The following is a 20,327-nucleotide window of genomic DNA, read 5'->3' on the forward strand; positions in this document are numbered from 1 at the left end:
GTAGAACCAGAGCCTGAGTGTAGAACCAGAGCCTCCACCACAGAGAGAGTGGGAACCAGAGCCTCCACCACAGAGAGTATAGAACATGAGGAGACACGTTGGGAGTGGGAAGCAGAGCCTCCACCACAGAGAGTGTGTAGAACATGAGGAGAGACACGTTGGGAGTGGGAAGCAGAGCCTCCACCACAGAGAGTGTGTAGAACATTAGGAGAGACACGTTGGAAGTGGGAAGCAGAGCCTCCACCACAGAGAGTGTGTAGAACATGAGAGACACGTTGGGAGTGGGAAGCAGAGCCTCCACCACAGAGAGTGTGTAGAACATGAGGAGAGACACGTTGGGAGTGGGAAGCAGAGCCTCCACCACAGAGAGTGTGTAGAACATGAGAGACACGTTGGGAGTGGGAAGCAGAGCCTCCACCACAGAGAGTGTGTAGAACATGAGGAGAGACACGTTGGGAGTGGGAAGCAGAGCCTCCACCACAGAGAGTGTGTAGAACATGAGGAGAGACACGTTGGGAGTGGGAAGCAGAGCCTCCACCACAGAGAGTGTGTAGAACATTAGGAGAGACACGTTGGGAGTGGGAAGCAGAGCCTCCACCACAGAGAGTGTGTAGAACATGAGGAGAGACACGTTGGGAGTGGGAAGCAGAGCCTCCACCACAGAGAGTGTGTAGAACATGAGGAGAGACACGTTGGGAGTGGGAAGCAGAGCCTCTACCACAGAGAGTGTGTAGAACATGAGGAGAGACACGTTGGGAGTGGGAAGCAGAGCCTCCACCACAGAGAGTGTGTAGAACATGAGGAGAGACACGTTGGGAGTGGGAAGCAGAGCCTCAACCACAGAGAGTGTGTAGAACATGAGGACAGACACGTTGGGAGTGGGAAGCAGAGCCTCCACCACAGACAGAGTGTAGAACCAGAGCCTCCACCACAGAGAGTGTGTAGAACATGAGGACAGACACGTTGGGAGTGGGAAGCAGAGCCTCCACAACAGACAGAGTGTGTAGAACATGAGGAGAGACACGTTGGGAGTGGGAAGCAGAGCCTCCACCACAGAGAGTGTGTAGAACATGAGGAGAGACACGTTGGGAGTGGGAAGCAGAGCCTCCACCACAGAGAGTGTGTAGAACATGAGGATAGACACGTTGGGAGTGGGAAGCAGAGCCTCCACCACAGAGAGTGTGTAGAACATGAGGAGAGGCATGTTGGGAGTGGGAAGCAGAGCCTCCACCACAGGGAGAGTGTGTAGAACCAGAGCCTCCACCACAGAGAGAGTGTAGAACCAGAGCCTCCACCACAAAGAGAGTGTAGAACCAGAGCCTCCACCACAGAGAGAGTGTGTAGAACCAGAGCCTCCACCACAGAGAGAGTGTGTAGAACCAGAGCCTCCACCACAGAGAGAGTATAGAACATGAGGAGACACGTTGGGAGTGAGAAGCAGAGCCTCCACCACAGAGAGTGTAGAACATGAGGAGAGACACGTTGGGAGTGGGAAGCAGAGCCTCCACCACAGAGAGTGTGTAGAACATGAGGGAGACACGTTGGGAGTGGGAAGCAGAGCCTCCACCACAGAGAGTGTGTAGAACATGAGGAGAGACACGTTGGGAGTGGGAAGCAGAGCCTCCACCACAGAGAGTGTGTAGAACATGAGGAGAGACACGTTGGGAGTGGGAAGCAGAGCCTCCACCACAGAGAGTGTGTAGAACATGAGGAGAGACACGTTGGGAGTGGGAAGCAGAGCCTCCACCACAGAGAGTGTAGAACATGAGGAGAGACACGTTGGGAGTGGGAAGCAGAGCCTCCACCACAGAGAGTGTGTAGAACATGAGAGACACGTTGGGAGTGGGAAGCAGAGCCTCCACCACAGAGAGTGTGTAGAACATGAGGAGAGACACGTTGGGAGTGGGAAGCAGAGCCTCCACCACAGAGAGTGTGTAGAACATGAGGAGAGACACGTTGGGAGTGGGAAGCAGAGCCTCCACCACAGAGAGTGTGTAGAACATGAGGAGAGACACGTTGGGAGTGGGAAGCAGAGCCTCCACCACAGAGTGTGTAGAACATTAGGAGAGACACGTTGGGAGTGGGAAGCAGAGCCTCCACCACAGACAGAGTGTAGAACCAGAGCCTCCACCACAGAGAGTGTGTAGAACATGAGGAGAGACACGTTGGGAGTGGGAAGCAGAGCCTCCACCACAGAGAGTGTGTAGAACATGAGGAGAGACACGTTGGGAGTGGGAAGCAGAGCCTCCACCACAGAGAGTGTGTAGAACATGAGGAGAGACACGTTGGGAGTGGGAAGCAGAGCCTCAACCACAGAGAGTGTGTAGAATGTGAGGAGAGACACGTTGGGAGTGGGAAGCAGAGCCTCCACCACAGACAGAGTGTAGAACCAGAGCCTCCACCACAGAGAGTGTGTAGAACATGAGGAGAGACACGTTGGGAGTGAGAAGCAGAGCCTCCACCACAGAGAGTGTGTAGAACATGAGGAGAGACACGTTGGGAGTGGGAAGCAGAGCCTCCACCACAGAGAGTGTGTAGAACATGAGGAGAGACACGTTGGGAGTGGGAAGCAGAGCCTCCACCACAGAGAGTGTGTAGAACATGAGGAGAGACACGTTGGGAGTGGGAAGCAGAGCCTCTACCACAGAGAGTGTGTAGAACATGAGGAGAGACACGTTGGGAGTGGGAAGCAGAGCCTCCACCACAGAGAGTGTGTAGAACATGAGGAGAGACACGTTGGGAGTGGGAAGCAGAGCCTCAACCACAGAGTGTGTCTAGAACATGAGGACAGACACGTTGGGAGTGGTAAGCAGAGCCTCCACCACAGACAGAGTGTAGAACCAGAGCCTCCACCACAGAGAGTGTGTAGAACATGAGGAGAGTCACATTGGGAGTGGGAAGCAGAGCCTCCACCACAGAGAGTGTGTAGAACATGAGGAGAGACACGTTGGGAGTGGGAAGCAGAGCCTCCACCACAGAGAGTGTGTAGAACATGAGGAGAGACACGTTGGGAGTGGGAAGCAGAGCCTCCACCACAGAGTGTGTAGAACATGAGGAGAGACACGTTGGGAGTGGGAAGCAGAGCCTCCACCACAGACAGAGTGTAGAACCAGAGCCTCCACCACAGAGAGTGTGTAGAACATGAGGAGAGACACGTTGGGAGTGGGAAGCAGAGCCTCCACCACAGACAGAGTGTAGAACCAGAGCCTCCACCACAGAGAGTGTGTAGAACATGAGGAGAGACACGTTGGGAGTGGGAAGCAGAGCCTCCACCACAGAGAGTGTGTAGAACATGAAGAGAGACACGTTGGGAGTGGGAAGCAGAGCCTCCACCACAGACAGAGTGTAGAACCAGAGCCTCCACCACAGAGAGTGTGTAGAACATGAGGAGAGACACGTTGGGAGTGGGAAGCAGAGCCTCCACCACAGAGAGTGTGTAGAACATGAGGAGAGACACGTTGGGAGTGGGAAGCAGAGCCTCCACCACAGAGAGAGTGTGTAGAACATGAGGAGAGGCATGTTGGGAGTGGGAAGCAGAGCCTCCACCACAGGGAGAGTGTGTAGAACCAGAGCCTCCACCACAGAGATAGTGTGTAGAACCAGAGCCTCCACCACAGAGAGAGTGTGTAGAACCAGAGCCTCCACCACAGAGAGAGTATAGAACATGAGGAGACACGTTGGGAGTGGGAAGCAGAGCCTCCACCACAGAGAGTGTGTAGAACATGAGGAGAGACACGTTGGGAGTGGGAAGCAGAGCCTCCACCACAGAGAGAGTATAGAACATGAGGAGACACGTTGGGAGTGAGAAGCAGAGCCTCCACCACAGAGAGTGTGTAGAACATGAGGAGAGACACGTTGGGAGTGGGAAGCAGAGCCTCCACCACAGAGAGTGTGTAGAACATGAGGAGAGACACGTTGGGAGTGGGAAGCAGAGCCTCCACCACAGAGAGTGTGTAGAACATGAGGAGAGACACGTTGGGAGTGGGAAGCAGAGCCTCAACCACAGAGAGTGTGTAGAACATGAGGACAGACACGTTGGGAGTGGGAAGCAGAGCCTCCACCACAGACAGAGTGTAGAACCAGAGCCTCCACCACAGCGAGTGTGTAGAACATGAGAGACACGTTGGGAGTGGGACGCAGAGCCTCCACAACAGACAGAGTGTGTAGAACATGAGGAGAGACACGTTGGGAGTGGGAAGCAGAGCCTCCACCACAGAGAGTGTGTAGAACATGAGGAGAGACACGTTGGGAGTGGGAAGCAGAGCCTCAACCACAGAGAGTGTGTAGAACATGAGGAGAGACACGTTGGGAGTGGGAAGCAGAGCCTCCACCACAGACAGAGTGTAGAACCAGAGCCTCCACCACAGAGAGTGTGTAGAACATGAGGAGAGACACGTTGGGAGTGGGAAGCAGAGCCTCCACCACAGAGAGTGTGTAGAACATGAGGAGAGACACGTTGGGAGTGGGAAGCAGAGCCTCCACCACAGAGAGTGTGTAGAACATTAGGAGAGACACGTTGGGAGTGGGAAGCAGAGCCTCCACCACAGACAGAGTGTAGAACCAGAGCCTCCACCACAGAGAGTGTGTAGAACATGAGGAGAGACACGTTGGGAGTGGGAAGCAGAGCCTCCACCACAGAGAGTGTGTAGAACATGAGGAGAGACACGTTGGGAGTGGGAAGCAGAGCCTCCACCACAGAGAGTGTGTAGAACATGAGGAGAGACACGTTGGGAGTGGGAAGCAGAGCCTCCACCACAGAGAGTGTGTAGAACATGAGGAGAGACACGTTGGGAGTGGGAAGCAGAGCCTCCACCACAGAGAGTGTGTAGAACATGAGGAGAGACACGTTGGGAGTGGGAAGCAGAGCCTCCACCACAGAGAGTGTGTAGAACATGAGGACAGACACGTTGGGAGTGGGAAGCAGAGCCTCCACCACAGATAGAGTGTAGAACCAGAGCCTCCACCACAGAGAGTGTGTAGAACATGAGAGACACGTTGGGAGTGGGAAGCAGAGCCTCCACAACAGACAGAGTGTGTAGAACATGAGGAGAGACACGTTGGGAGTGGGAAGCAGAGCCTCCACCACAGAGAGTGTGTAGAACATGAGGAGAGACACGTTGGGAGTGGGAAGCAGAGCCTCCACCACAGAGTGTGTAGAACATGAGGAGAGACACGTTGGGAGTGGGAAGCAGAGCCTCCACCACAGAGAGTGTGTAGAACATTAGGAGAGACACGTTGGGAGTGGGAAGCAGAGCCTCCACCACAGAGAGTGTGTAGAACATGAGGAGAGACACGTTGGGAGTGGGAAGCAGAGCCTCCACCACAGAGAGTGTGTAGAACATGAGGAGAGACACGTTGGGAGTGGGAAGCAGAGCCTCAACCACAGAGAGTGCGTAGAACATGAGGAGAGACACGTTGGGAGTGGGAAGCAGAGCCTCCACCACAGACAGAGTGTAGAACCAGAGCCTACACCACAGAGAGTGTGTAGAACATGAGGAGAGACACGTTGGGAGTGGGAAGCAGAGCCTCCACCACAGACAGAGTGTAGAACCAGAGCCTCCACCACAGAGAGTGTGTAGAACATGAGGAGAGACACGTTGGGAGTGGGAAGCAGAGCCTCCACCACAGAGAGTGTGTAGAACATGAGGAGAGACACGTTGGGAGTGGGAAGCAGAGCCTCCACCACAGAGAGTGTGTAGAACATGAGGAGACACACGTTGGGAGTGGGAAGCAGAGCCTCCACCACAGAGAGTGTGTAGAACATGAGGAGAGACACGTTGGGAGTGGGAAGCAGAGCCTCTACCACAGAGAGTGTGTAGAACATGAGGAGAGACACGTTGGGAGTGGGAAGCAGAGCCTCCACCACAGAGAGTGTGTAGAACATGAGGAGAGACACGTTGGGAGTGGGAAGCAGAGCCTCCACCACAGAGTGTGTAGAACATGAGGAGTGACACGTTGGGAGTGGGAAGCAGAGCCTCAACCACAGAGAGTGTGTAGAACATGAGGACAGACACGTTGGGAGTGGGAAGCAGAGCCTCCACCACAGACAGAGTGTAGAACCAGAGCCTCCACCACAGAGAGTGTGTAGAACATTAGGAGAGACACGTTGGGAGTGGGAAGCAGAGCCTCCACCACAGAGAGTGTGTAGAACATGAGGAGAGACACATTGGGAGTGGGAAGCAGAGCCTCCACCACAGAGAGTGTGTAGAACATGAGGAGAGACACGTTGGGAGTGGGAAGCAGAGCCTCCACCACAGAGAGTGTGTAGAACATGAGGAGAGACACGTTGGGAGTGGGAAGCAGAGCCTCCACCACAGAGAGTGTGTAGAACATGAGGAGAGACACGTTGGGAGTGGGAAGCAGAGCCTCCACCACAGAGAGTGTGTAGAACATTAGGAGAGACACGTTGGGAGTGGGAAGCAGAGCCTCCACCACAGAGAGTGTGTAGAACATGAGGACAGACACGTTGGGAGTGGGAAGCAGAGCCTCCACCACAGAGAGTGTGTAGAACATGAGGAGAGACACGTTGGGAGTGGGAAGCAGAGCCTCAACCACAGAGAGTGCGTAGAACATGAGGAGAGACACGTTGGGAGTGGGAAGCAGAGCCTCCACCACAGACAGAGTGTAGAACCAGAGCCTCCACCACAGAGAGTGTGTAGAACATCAGGAGAGACACGTTGGGAGTGGGAAGCAGAGCCTCCACCACAGACAGAGTGTAGAACCAGAGCCTCCACCACAGAGAGTGTGTAGAACATGAGGAGAGACACGTTGGGAGTGGGAAGCAGAGCCTCCACCACAGAGAGTGTGTAGAACATGAGGAGAGACACGTTGGGAGTGGGAAGCAGAGCCTCCACCACAGAGAGTGTGTAGAACATGAGGAGAGACACGTTGGGAGTGGGAAGCAGAGCCTCCACCACAGAGAGTGTGTAGAACATGAGGAGAGACACGTTGGGAGTGGGAAGCAGAGCCTCTACCACAGAGAGTGTGTAGAACATGAGGAGAGACACGTTGGGAGTGGGAAGCAGAGCCTCCACCACAGAGAGTGTGTAGAACATGAGGAGAGACACGTTGGGAGTGGGAAGCAGAGCCTCCACCACAGAGTGTGTAGAACATGAGGAGTGACACGTTGGGAGTGGGAAGCAGAGCCTCAACCACAGAGAGTGTGTAGAACATGAGGACAGACACGTTGGGAGTGGGAAGCAGAGCCTCCACCACAGACAGAGTGTAGAACCAGAGCCTCCACCACAGAGAGTGTGTAGAACATTAGGAGAGACACGTTGGGAGTGGGAAGCAGAGCCTCCACCACAGAGAGTGTGTAGAACATGAGGAGAGACACGTTGGGAGTGGGAAGCAGAGCCTCCACCACAGAGAGTGTGTAGAACATGAGGAGAGACACGTTGGGAGTGGGAAGCAGAGCCTCAACCACAGAGAGTGTGTAGAACATGAGGAGAGACACGTTGGGAGTGGGAAGCAGAGCCTCCACCACAGACAGAGTGTAGAACCAGAGCCTCCACCACAGAGAGTGTGTAGAACATGAGGAGAGACACGTTGGGAGTGGGAAGCAGAGCCTCCACCACAGAGAGTGTGTAGAACATGAGGAGAGACACGTTGGGAGTGGGAAGCAGAGCCTCCACCACAGAGTGTGTGTAGAACATTAGGAGAGACACGTTGGGAGTGGGAAGCAGAGCCTCCACCACAGACACAGTGTAGAACCAGAGCCTCCACCACAGAGAGTGTGTAGAACATGAGGAGAGACACATTGGGAGTGGGAAGCAGAGCCTCCACCACAGAGAGTGTGTAGAACATGAGGAGAGACACGTTGGGAGTGGGAAGCAGAGCCTCCACCACAGAGAGTGTGTAGAACATGAGGAGAGACACGTTGGGAGTGGGAAGCAGAGCCTCCACCACAGAGAGTGTGTAGAACATGAGGAGAGACACGTTGGGAGTGGGAAGCAGAGCCTCTATCACAGATAGTGTGTAGAACATGAGGAGAGACACGTTGAGAGTGGGAAGCAGAGCCTCCACCACAGAGAGTGTGTAGAACATGAGGAGAGACACGTTGGGAGTGGGAAGCAGAGCCTCCACCACAGACAGAGTGTAGAACCAGAGCCTCCACCACAGAGAGTGTGTAGAACATGAGGAGAGACACGTTGGGAGTGGGAAGCAGAGCCTCCACCACAGAGAGTGTGTAGAACATGAGGAGAGACACGTTGGGAGTGGGAAGCAGAGCCTCCACCACAGAGAGTGTGTAGAACATGAGGAGAGACACGTTGGGAGTGGGAAGCAGAGCCTCTACCACAGATAGTGTGTATAACATGAGGAGAGACACGTTGAGAGTGGGAAGCAGAGCCTCCACCACAGAGAGTGTGTAGAACATGAGGAGAGACACGTTGGGAGTGGGAAGCAGAGCCTCCACCACAGACAGAGTGTAGAACCAGAGCCTCCACCACAGAGAGTGTGTAGAACATGAGGAGAGACACGTTGGGAGTGGGAAGCAGAGCCTCCACCACAGACAGAGTGTAGAACCAGAGCCTCCACCACAGAGAGTGTGTAGAACATGAGGAGAGACACGTTGGGAGTGGGAAGCAGAGCCTCCACCACAGAGAGTGTGTAGAACATGAGGAGAGACACGTTGGGAGTGGGAAGCAGAGCCTCCACCACAGACAGAGTGTAGAACCAGAGCCTCCACCACAGAGAGTGTGTAGAACATGAGGAGAGACACGTTGGGAGTGGGAAGCAGAGCCTCCACCACAGAGAGTGTGTAGAACATGAGGAGAGACACGTTGGGAGTGGGAAGCAGAGCCTCCACCACAGAGAGAGTGTGTAGAACATGAGGAGAGGCATGTTGGGAGTGGGAAGCAGAGCCTCCACCACAGAGAGTGTAGAACCAGAGCCTCCACCACAGAGAGAGTGTGTAGAACCAGAGCCTCCACCACAGAGAGAGTGTGTAGAACCAGAGCCTCCACCACAGAGAGAGTATAGAACATGAGGAGACACGTTGGGAGTGAGAAGCAGAGCCTCCACCACAGAGAGTGTAGAACATGAGGAGAGACACGTTGGGAGTGGGAAGCAGAGCCTCCACCACAGAGAGTGTGTAGAACATGAGAGACACGTTGGGAGTGGGAAGCAGAGCCTCCACCACAGAGAGTGTGTAGAACATGAGGAGACACGTTGGGAGTGGGAAGCAGAGCCTCCACCACAGAGAGTGTAGAACATGAGGAGACACGTTGGGAGTGAGAAGCAGAGCCTCCACCACAGAGAGTGTAGAACATGAGGAGACACGTTGGGAGTGGGAAGCAGAGCCTCCTCCACAGAGAGAGTGTAGAACATGAGGAGACATGTTGGGAGTGGGAAGCAGAGCCTCCACCACAGAGAGTGTGTAGAACATGAGGAGAGACACGTTGGGAGTGGGAAGCAGAGCCTCCACCACAGAGAGTGTGTAGAACATGAGGAGAGACACGTTGGGAGTGGGAAGCAGAGCCTCCACCACAGAGTGTGTAGAACATGAGGAGAGACACGTTGGGAGTGGGAAGCAGAGCCTCCACCACAGAGAGTGTGTAGAACATGAGGAGAGACACATTGGGAGTGGGAAGCAGAGCCTCCACCACAGAGAGTGTGTAGAACATTAGGAGAGACACGTTGGGAGTGGGAAGCAGAGCCTCCACCACAGAGAGTGTGTAGAACATGAGGAGAGACACGTTGGGAGTGGGAAGCAGAGCCTCAACCACAGAGAGTGTGTAGAACATGAGGAGAGACACGTTGGGAGTGAGAAGCAGAGCCTCCACCACAGAGAGTGTGTAGAACATGAGGAGAGACACGTTGGGAGTGGGAACCAGAGCCTCCACCACAGAGAGTGTGTAGAACATGAGAGACACGTTGGGAGTGGGAAGCAGAGCCTCCACCACAGAGAGTGTGTAGAACATGAGAGACACGTTGGGAGTGGGAAGCAGAGCCTCCACAACAGACAGAGTGTGTAGAACATGAGGAGAGACACGTTGGGAGTGGGAAGCAGAGCCTCCACCACAGAGAGTGTGTAGAACATGAGGAGAGACACGTTGGGAGTGGGAAGCAGAGCCTCCACCAGAGAGAGTGTGTAGAACATGAGGAGAGACACGTTGGGAGTGGGAAGCAGAGCCTCCACCACAGAGAGTGTGTAGAACATGAGGAGAGACACGTTGGGAGTGGGAAGCAGAGCCTCCACCACAGAGAGAGTGTGTAGAACATGAGGAGAGGCATGTTGGGAGTGGGAAGCAGAGCCTCCACCACAGGGAGAGAGTGTAGAACCAGAGCCTCCACCACAGAGAGAGTGTAGAACCAGAGCCTCCACCACAGAGAGTGTGTAGAACATGAGGAGAGACACGTTGGGAGTGGGAAGCAGAGCCTCCACCACAGAGAGTGTGTAGAACATGAGGAGAGACACGTTGGGAGTGGGAAGCAGAGCCTCCACCACAGAGAGTGTGTAGAACATGAGGAGAGACACGTTGGGAGTGGGAAGCAGAGCCTCTATCACAGATAGTGTGTAGAACATGAGGAGAGACACGTTGAGAGTGGGAAGCAGAGCCTCCACCACAGAGAGTGTGTAGAACATGAGGAGAGACACGTTGGGAGTGGGAAGCAGAGCCTCCACCACAGACAGAGTGTAGAACCAGAGCCTCCACCACAGAGAGTGTGTAGAACATGAGGAGAGACACGTTGGGAGTGGGAAGCAGAGCCTCCACCACAGAGAGTGTGTAGAACATGAGGAGAGACACGTTGGGAGTGGGAAGCAGAGCCTCCACCACAGAGAGTGTGTAGAACATGAGGAGAGACACGTTGGGAGTGGGAAGCAGAGCCTCTACCACAGATAGTGTGTATAACATGAGGAGAGACACGTTGAGAGTGGGAAGCAGAGCCTCCACCACAGAGAGTGTGTAGAACATGAGGAGAGACACGTTGGGAGTGGGAAGCAGAGCCTCCACCACAGACAGAGTGTAGAACCAGAGCCTCCACCACAGAGAGTGTGTAGAACATGAGGAGAGACACGTTGGGAGTGGGAAGCAGAGCCTCCACCACAGACAGAGTGTAGAACCAGAGCCTCCACCACAGAGAGTGTGTAGAACATGAGGAGAGACACGTTGGGAGTGGGAAGCAGAGCCTCCACCACAGAGAGTGTGTAGAACATGAGGAGAGACACGTTGGGAGTGGGAAGCAGAGCCTCCACCACAGACAGAGTGTAGAACCAGAGCCTCCACCACAGAGAGTGTGTAGAACATGAGGAGAGACACGTTGGGAGTGGGAAGCAGAGCCTCCACCACAGAGAGTGTGTAGAACATGAGGAGAGACACGTTGGGAGTGGGAAGCAGAGCCTCCACCACAGAGAGAGTGTGTAGAACATGAGGAGAGGCATGTTGGGAGTGGGAAGCAGAGCCTCCACCACAGAGAGAGTGTAGAACCAGAGCCTCCACCACAGAGAGAGTGTGTAGAACCAGAGCCTCCACCACAGAGAGAGTGTGTAGAACCAGAGCCTCCACCACAGAGAGAGTATAGAACATGAGGAGACACGTTGGGAGTGAGAAGCAGAGCCTCCACCACAGAGAGTGTAGAACATGAGGAGAGACACGTTGGGAGTGGGAAGCAGAGCCTCCACCACAGAGAGTGTGTAGAACATGAGAGACACGTTGGGAGTGGGAAGCAGAGCCTCCACCACAGAGAGTGTGTAGAACATGAGGAGACACGTTGGGAGTGGGAAGCAGAGCCTCCACCACAGAGAGTGTAGAACATGAGGAGACACGTTGGGAGTGAGAAGCAGAGCCTCCACCACAGAGAGTGTAGAACATGAGGAGACACGTTGGGAGTGGGAAGCAGAGCCTCCTCCACAGAGAGAGTGTAGAACATGAGGAGACATGTTGGGAGTGGGAAGCAGAGCCTCCACCACAGAGAGTGTGTAGAACATGAGGAGAGACACGTTGGGAGTGGGAAGCAGAGCCTCCACCACAGAGAGTGTGTAGAACATGAGGAGAGACACGTTGGGAGTGGGAAGCAGAGCCTCCACCACAGAGAGTGTGTAGAACATGAGGAGAGACACGTTGGGAGTGGGAAGCAGAGCCTCCACCACAGAGAGTGTGTAGAACATGAGGAGAGACACATTGGGAGTGGGAAGCAGAGCCTCCACCACAGAGAGTGTGTAGAACATTAGGAGAGACACGTTGGGAGTGGGAAGCAGAGCCTCCACCACAGAGAGTGTGTAGAACATGAGGAGAGACACGTTGGGAGTGGGAAGCAGAGCCTCAACCACAGAGAGTGTGTAGAACATGAGGAGAGACACGTTGGGAGTGAGAAGCAGAGCCTCCACCACAGAGAGTGTGTAGAACATGAGGAGAGACACGTTGGGAGTGGGAACCAGAGCCTCCACCACAGAGAGTGTGTAGAACATGAGAGACACGTTGGGAGTGGGAAGCAGAGCCTCCACCACAGAGAGTGTGTAGAACATGAGAGACACGTTGGGAGTGGGAAGCAGAGCCTCCACAACAGACAGAGTGTGTAGAACATGAGGAGAGACACGTTGGGAGTGGGAAGCAGAGCCTCCACCACAGAGAGTGTGTAGAACATGAGGAGAGACACGTTGGGAGTGGGAAGCAGAGCCTCCACCAGAGAGAGTGTGTAGAACATGAGGAGAGACACGTTGGGAGTGGGAAGCAGAGCCTCCACCACAGAGAGTGTGTAGAACATGAGGAGAGACACGTTGGGAGTGGGAAGCAGAGCCTCCACCACAGAGAGAGTGTGTAGAACATGAGGAGAGGCATGTTGGGAGTGGGAAGCAGAGCCTCCACCACAGGGAGAGAGTGTAGAACCAGAGCCTCCACCACAGAGAGAGTGTAGAACCAGAGCCTCCACCACAGAGAGAGTGTAGAACCAGAGCCTCCACCACAGAGAGTGTGTAGAACCAGAGCCTCCACCACAGAGAGTATAGAACATGTGGAGACACGTTGGGAGTGGGAAGCAGAGCCTCCACCACAGAGAGTGTGTAGAACATGAGGAGAGACACGTTGGGAGTGGGAAGCAGAGCCTCCACCACAGAGAGTGTGTAGAACATGAGGAGAGACACGTTGGGAGTGGGAAGCAGAGCCTCCACCACAGAGAGTGTGTAGAACATGAGGAGAGACACGTTGGGAGTGGGAAGCAGAGCCTCCACCACAGAGAGTGTGTAGAACATGAGAGACACGTTGGGAGTGGGAAGCAGAGCCTCCACCACAGAGAGTGTGTAGAACATGAGGAGAGACACGTTGGGAGTGGGAAGCAGAGCCTCCACCACAGAGAGTGTGTAGAACATGAGGAGAGACACGTTGGGAGTGGGAAGCAGAGCCTCCACCACAGAGTGTGTGTAGAACATTAGGAGAGACACGTTGGGAGTGGGAAGCAGAGCCTCCACCACAGAGAGTGTGTAGAACATGAGGAGAGACACGTTGGGAGTGGGAAGCAGAGCCTCTACCACAGAGAGTGTGTAGAACATGAGGAGAGACACGTTGGGAGTGGGAAGCAGAGCCTCCACCACAGAGAGTGTGTAGAACATGAGGAGAGACACGTTGGGAGTGGGAAGCAGAGCCTCCAACACAGACAGTGTGTAGAACATGAGGAGAGACACGTTGGGAGTGGGAAGCAGAGCCTCCACCACAGAGAGTGTGTAGAACATGAGGAGAGACACGTTGGGAGTGGGAAGCAGAGCCTCCACCACAGAGAGTGTGTAGAACATGAGGAGAGACACGTTGGGAGTGGGAAGCAGAGCCTCCACCACAGACAGAGTGTAGAACCAGAGCCTCCACCACAGAGAGTGTGTAGAACATGAGGAGAGACACGTTGGGAGTGGGAAGCAGAGCCTCCACCACAGAGAGTGTGTAGAACATGAGGAGAGACACGTTGGGAGTGGGAAGCAGAGCCTCCACCACAGAGAGTGTGTAGAACATGAGGAGAGACACGTTGGGAGTGGGAAGCAGAGCCTCCACCACAGAGAGTGTGTAGAACATGAGGAGAGACACGTTGGGAGTGGGAAGCAGAGCCTCTACCACAGAGAGTGTGTAGAACATGAGGAGAGACACGTTGGGAGTGGGAAGCAGAGCCTCCACCACAGAGAGTGTGTAGAACATGAGGAGAGACACGTTGGGAGTGGGAAGCAGAGCCTCCACCACAGAGAGTGTGTAGAACATGAGGAGAGAAACGTTGGGAGTGGGAAGCAGAGCCTCCACCACAGAGAGTGTGTAGAACATGAGGAGAGACACGTTGGGAGTGGGAAGCAGAGCTTCCACCACAGAGAGTGTGTAGAACATGAGGAGAGACACGTTGGGAGTGGGAAGCAGAGCCTCCACCACAGAGAGTGTGTAGAACATGAGGAGAGACACGTTGGGAGTGGGAAGCAGAGCCTCCACCACAGAGAGTGTGTAGAACATGAGGAGAGACACGTTGGGAGTGGGAAGCTTGGCCTCCACCACAGAGAGTGTGTAGAACATGAGGAGAGACACGTTGGGAGTGGGAAGCAGAGCCTCCACCACAGAGTGTGTAGAACATGAGGAGAGACGCGTTGGGAGTGGGAAGCAGAGCCTCCACCACAGAGAGTGTGTAGAACATGAGGAGAGACACGTTGGGAGTGGGAAGCAGAGCCTCCACCACAGAGAGTGTGTAGAACATGAGGAGAGACACGTTGGGAGTGAGAAGCAGAGCCTCCACCACAGAGAGTGTGTAGAACATGAGGAGAGACACGTTGGGAGTGGGAACCAGAGCCTCCACCACAGAGAGTGTGTAGAACATGAGAGACACGTTGGGAGTGGGAAGCAGAGCCTCCACCACAGAGAGTGTGTAGAACATGAGAGACACGTTGGGAGTGGGAAGCAGAGCCTCCACCACAGAGAGTGTGTAGAACATGAGGAGAGACACGTTGGGAGTGGGAAGCTTGGCCTCCACCACAGAGAGTGTGTAGAACATGAGGAGAGACACGTTGGGAGTGGGAAGCAGAGCCTCCACCACAGAGAGTGTGTAGAACATGAGGAGAGACGCGTTGGGAGTGGGAAGCAGAGCCTCCACCACAGAGTGTGTAGAACATGAGGAGAGACGCGTTGGGAGTGGGAAGCAGAGCCTCCACCACAGAGAGTGTGTAGAACATGAGGAGAGACGCGTTGGGAGTGGGAAGCAGAGCCTCCACCACAGAGAGTGTGTAGAACATGAGGAGAGACACGTTGGGAGTGGGAAGCAGAGCCTCCACCACAGAGAGTGTGTAGAACATGAGGAGAGACACGTTGGGAGTGGGAAGCAGAGCCTCCACCACAGAGAGTGTGTAGAACATGAGGAGAGACACGTTGGGAGTGGGAAGCAGAGCCTCCACCACAGAGAGTGTGTAGAACATGAGGAGAGACACGTTGGGAGTGGGAAGCAGAGCCTCCACCACAGAGAGTGTGTAGAACATGAGGAGAGACACGTTGGGAGTGGGAAGCAGAGCCTCTACCACAGAGAGTGTGTAGAACATGAGGAGAGACACGTTGGGAGTGGGAAGCAGAGCCTCCACCACAGAGAGTGTGTAGAACATGAGGAGAGACACGTTGGGAGTGGGAAGCAGAGCCTCCACCACAGAGTGTGTAGAACATGAGGAGTGACACGTTGGGAGTGGGAAGCAGAGCCTCAACCACAGAGAGTGTGTAGAACATGAGGACAGACACGTTGGGAGTGGGAAGCAGAGCCTCCACCACAGACAGAGTGTAGAACCAGAGCCTCCACCACAGAGAGTGTGTAGAACATTAGGAGAGACACGTTGGGAGTGGGAAGCAGAGCCTCCACCACAGAGAGTGTGTAGAACATGAGGAGAGACACGTTGGGAGTGGGAAGCAGAGCCTCCACCACAGAGAGTGTGTAGAACATGAGGAGAGACACGTTGGGAGTGGGAAGCAGAGCCTCAACCACAGAGAGTGTGTAGAACATGAGGAGAGACACGTTGGGAGTGGGAAGCAGAGCCTCCACCACAGACAGAGTGTAGAACCAGAGCCTCCACCACAGAGAGTGTGTAGAACATGAGGAGAGACACGTTGGGAGTGGGAAGCAGAGCCTCCACCACAGAGAGTGTGTAGAACATGAGGAGAGACACGTTGGGAGTGGGAAGCAGAGCCTCCACCACAGAGTGTGTGTAGAACATTAGGAGAGACACGTTGGGAGTGGGAAGCAGAGCCTCCACCACAGACACAGTGTAGAACCAGAGCCTCCACCACAGAGAGTGTGTAGAACATGAGGAGAGACACATTGGGAGTGGGAAGCAGAGCCTCCACCACAGAGAGTGTGTAGAACATGAGGAGAGACACGTTGGGAGTGGGAAGCAGAGCCTCCACCACAGAGAGTGTGTAGAACATGAGGAGAGACACGTTGGGAGTGGGAAGCAGAGCCTCCACCACAGAGAGTGTGTAGAACATGAGGAGAGACACGTTGGGAGTGGGAAGCAGAGCCTCCACCACAGAGAGTGTGTAGAACATGAGGAGAGACACGTTGGGAGTGGGAAGCAGAGCCTCCACCACAGAGAGTGTGTAGAACATGAGGAGAGACACGTTGGGAGTGGGAAGCTTGGCCTCCACCACAGAGAGTGTGTAGAACATGAGGAGAGACACGTTGGGAGTGGGAAGCAGAGCCTCCACCACAGAGAGTGTGTAGAACATGAGGAGAGACGCGTTGGGAGTGGGAAGCAGAGCCTCCACCACAGAGTGTGTAGAACATGAGGAGAGACGCGTTGGGAGTGGGAAGCAGAGCCTCCACCACAGAGAGTGTGTAGAACATGAGGAGAGACGCGTTGGGAGTGGGAAGCAGAGCCTCCACCACAGAGAGTGTGTAGAACATGAGGAGAGACACGTTGGGAGTGGGAAGCAGAGCCTCCACCACAGAGAGTGTGTAGAACATGAGGAGAGACACGTTGGGAGTGGGAAGCAGAGCCTCCACCACAGAGAGTGTGTAGAACATGAGGAGAGACACGTTGGGAGTGGGAAGCTTGGCCTCCACCACAGAGAGTGTGTAGAACATGAGGAGAGACACGTTGGGAGTGGGAAGCAGAGCCTCCACCACAGAGAGTGTGTAGAACATGAGGAGAGACACGTTGGGAGTGGGAAGCAGAGCCTCCACCACAGAGTGTGTAGAACATGAGGAGAGACGCGTTGGGAGTGGGAAGCAGAGCCTCCACCACAGAGAGTGTGTAGAACATGAGGAGAGACGCGTTGGGAGTGGGAAGCAGAGCCTCCACCACAGAGAGTGTGTAGAACATGAGGAGAGACGCGTTGGGAGTGGGAAGCAGAGCCTCCACCACAGAGAGTGTGTAGAACATGAGGAGAGACACGTTGGGAGTGGGAAGCAGAGCCTCCACCACAGAGAGTGTGTAGAACATGAGGAGAGACACGTTGGGAGTGGGAAGCTTGGCCTCCACCACAGAGAGTGTGTAGAACATGAGGAGAGACACGTTGGGAGTGGGAAGCAGAGCCTCCACCACAGAGAGTGTGTAGAACATGAGGAGAGACGCGTTGGGAGTGGGAAGCAGAGCCTCCACCACAGAGTGTGTAGAACATGAGGAGAGACGCGTTGGGAGTGGGAAGCAGAGCCTCCACCACAGAGAGTGTGTAGAACATGAGGAGAGACGCGTTGGGAGTGGGAAGCAGAGCCTCCACCACAGAGAGTGTGTAGAACATGAGGAGAGACGCGTTGGGAGTGGGAAGCAGAGCCTCCACCACAGAGAGTGTGTAGAACATGAGGGAGACACGTTGGGAGTGGGAAGCAGAGCCTCCACCACAGAGAGTGTGTAGAACATGAGGAGAGACACGTTGGGAGTGGGAAGCAGAGCCTCCACCACAGAGAGTGTGTAGAACATGAGGAGAGACACGTTGGGAGTGGGAAGCAGAGCCTCCACCACAGAGAGTGTGTAGAACATGAGGAGAGACACGTTGGGAGTGGGAAGCAGACCACAGGTCTGAATAGTCATGGAATGGGGTTTCAGCTATGAAGTGTTGAATGAGGCCAGTTAATAAGCAATCAATCCTTGATTGGCAAAGATTCTATAGATACAATGATTACTACATCTGTTATCCATCTGCATAGTTTGATCTCACTGGGAGGTGCTGAAATCCTCAGTACTATCCGAGGTCTGAATGAGAGACGCTAGATGATTTCACAGCAGGCTCTCTAGTCCCGCAAGATCAAGATCAACTCTGTGACCGGCCTATTTTTTTTAGCTTTCTGACAATGCAGGAAATGACTTTCTTCTTTTTTTCTCCACCTGAATGAGTCTTGACCACAAGACAGACCACTAATGATGACACGCCACATGAGTTTAATGGATCCTTTTAGTCTTCTTCTAAAGCCTCTTCAAGGGGCAGTGCAGTTAAAAACATTACATTTCAACACCAAGAGGTTCAAATAACACTCAAATTGTGAAAATGATGAAAGTGCCTTTTGTGTAAGAGCTGTTTGGAAAATAAAATGCCTGGAATTTCAGCCTGCTTAGGATGGAACTTTTGGCCCCCATCATGACATCACAATGATCAGAGCATAATAGACCATTGACTGTTCATCTGGGTAAGGGGGTGGGCTCTAGACCATCCTATAAGCCAATCACGGCTGGGAATGTAAACATCTTCAGATTTGTTTCCTTACATGCCCACACGATCAGACAGGCTAAAGGCTCAGGGAAATAAATTATTTTAAAAATATATATTTTGTAGCTATTTTCATTAAATAAACACAGTGATCTATTAGACATACAGTGATGTAAGAATACAATTAAAAAGACTGCATAGGTGCTTTAATAGGAAAGTAATCGGATTACATTACCAAGTTTGTGTAATCCACTGATTACAATTTTGGACCTGTACATAGTAACTAACTGATTACATTTAGAAAGAAACCTACCAAACCCTGGCCATATGTTACATTTTTAGGAAGTAAAAAAAGAATGCCAGAGTTCCATAGGCAAACACACACACACAGGCCCGTCCTTACCTGGGTGGTAAGGGTCCACACAGCGCTGCACAGCAGTTGGTGAAGATGTTTCCGTAGCTGTAAGGGTTATAATTGCCTTTCCCTCTTTTAGACGACCACGACCCTTTGATCTGAAACAGAAACGCAACAGTCACAGGGAGCAGTGAAAAATAAGCACTTAAAATTTTTTTTTAAAAAAGGGGTGAGTGATGAGGCAAACTGCTTTGAAATAAATGAGGTCAAAGCTAAGAGACCTGGCTGTCTTCCCCGCAACCATCGATCCTCTAGAGAAAAACTCAACTTGCTGCCTGGGTCTAGTAGTGTCTATGTGTAATCTGGTAGCAGACAGGAGAAGGCTGGGGGTCTAGTAGTGTCTATGTGTAATCTGGTAGCAGACAGGAGAGGGCTGGGGGTCTAGTAGAGTCTATGTGTAATCTGGTAGCAGACAGGAGAAGGCTGGGGGTCTAGTAGTGTCTATGTGTAATCTGGTAGCAGACAGGAGAGGGCTGGGGGTCTAGTAGTGTCTATGTGTAATCTGGTAGCAGACAGGAGAAGGCTGGGGGTCTAGTAGTGTCTATGTGTAATCTGGTAGCAGACAGGAGAGGGCTGGGGGTCTAGTAGTGTCTATGTGTAATCTGGTAGCAGACAGGAGAAGGCTGGGGGTCTAGTAGTGTCTATGTGTAATCTGGTAGCAGACAGGAGAAGGCTGGGGGTCTAGTAGTGTCTATGTGTAATCTGGTAGCAGACAGGAGAAGGCTGGGGGTCTAGTAGTGTCTATGTGTAATCTGGTAGCAGACAGGAGAAGGCTGGGGGTCTAGTAGTGTCTATGTGTAATCTGGTAGCAGACAGGAGAAGGCTGGGGGTCTAGTAGTGTCTATGTGTAATCTGGTAGCAGACAGGAGAGGGCTGGGGGTCTAGTAGTGTCTATGTGTAATCTGGTAGCAGACAGGAGAAGGCTGGGGGTCTAGTAGTGTATATGTGTAATCTGGTAGCAGACAGGAGAAGGCTGGGGGTCTAGTAGTGTCTATGTGTAATCTGGTAGCAGACAGGAGAGGGCTGGGGGTCTGTCTATGTGTAAGTAGGTGTCTAGTGTGTAATCTGGTAGCAGACAGGAGAGGGCTGGGGGTCTAGTAGTGTCTATGTGTAATCTGGTAGCAGACAGGAGAGGGCTGGGGGTCTAGTAGTGTCTATGTGTAATCTGGTAGCAGACAGGAGAGGGCTGGGGGTCTAGTAGTGTCTATGTGTAATCTGGTAGCAGACAGGAGAGGGCTGGGGGTCTAGTAGTGTCTATGTGTAATCTGGTAGCAGACAGGAGAGGGCTGGGGGTCTAGTAGTGTCTATGTGTAATCTGGTAGCAGACAGGAGAG

General features: G+C 53.4%; 1 protein-coding gene across 4 annotated transcripts in view; it reads right to left on the reverse strand.

The window, feature by feature from the left end:
- Positions 1–20,327, reverse strand: part of LOC124046348 (palmitoyltransferase ZDHHC14-like) — a 122,354-nt gene that overhangs the window by 16,088 nt on the left and 85,939 nt on the right. For all 4 annotated transcript variants that reach the window (XM_046366631.1, XM_046366634.1, XM_046366632.1 and 1 more), the window contains exon 8: positions 18,982–19,091. In XM_046366631.1, the coding sequence (XP_046222587.1) occupies positions 18,982–19,091 (110 nt within the window). The remainder of the gene's footprint in view (positions 1–18,981; positions 19,092–20,327) is intronic.

Source organism: Oncorhynchus gorbuscha, linkage group LG10 (assembly GCF_021184085.1).
Source record: "Oncorhynchus gorbuscha isolate QuinsamMale2020 ecotype Even-year linkage group LG10, OgorEven_v1.0, whole genome shotgun sequence".
Taxonomy (NCBI): Eukaryota; Metazoa; Chordata; class Actinopteri; order Salmoniformes; family Salmonidae; genus Oncorhynchus; species Oncorhynchus gorbuscha.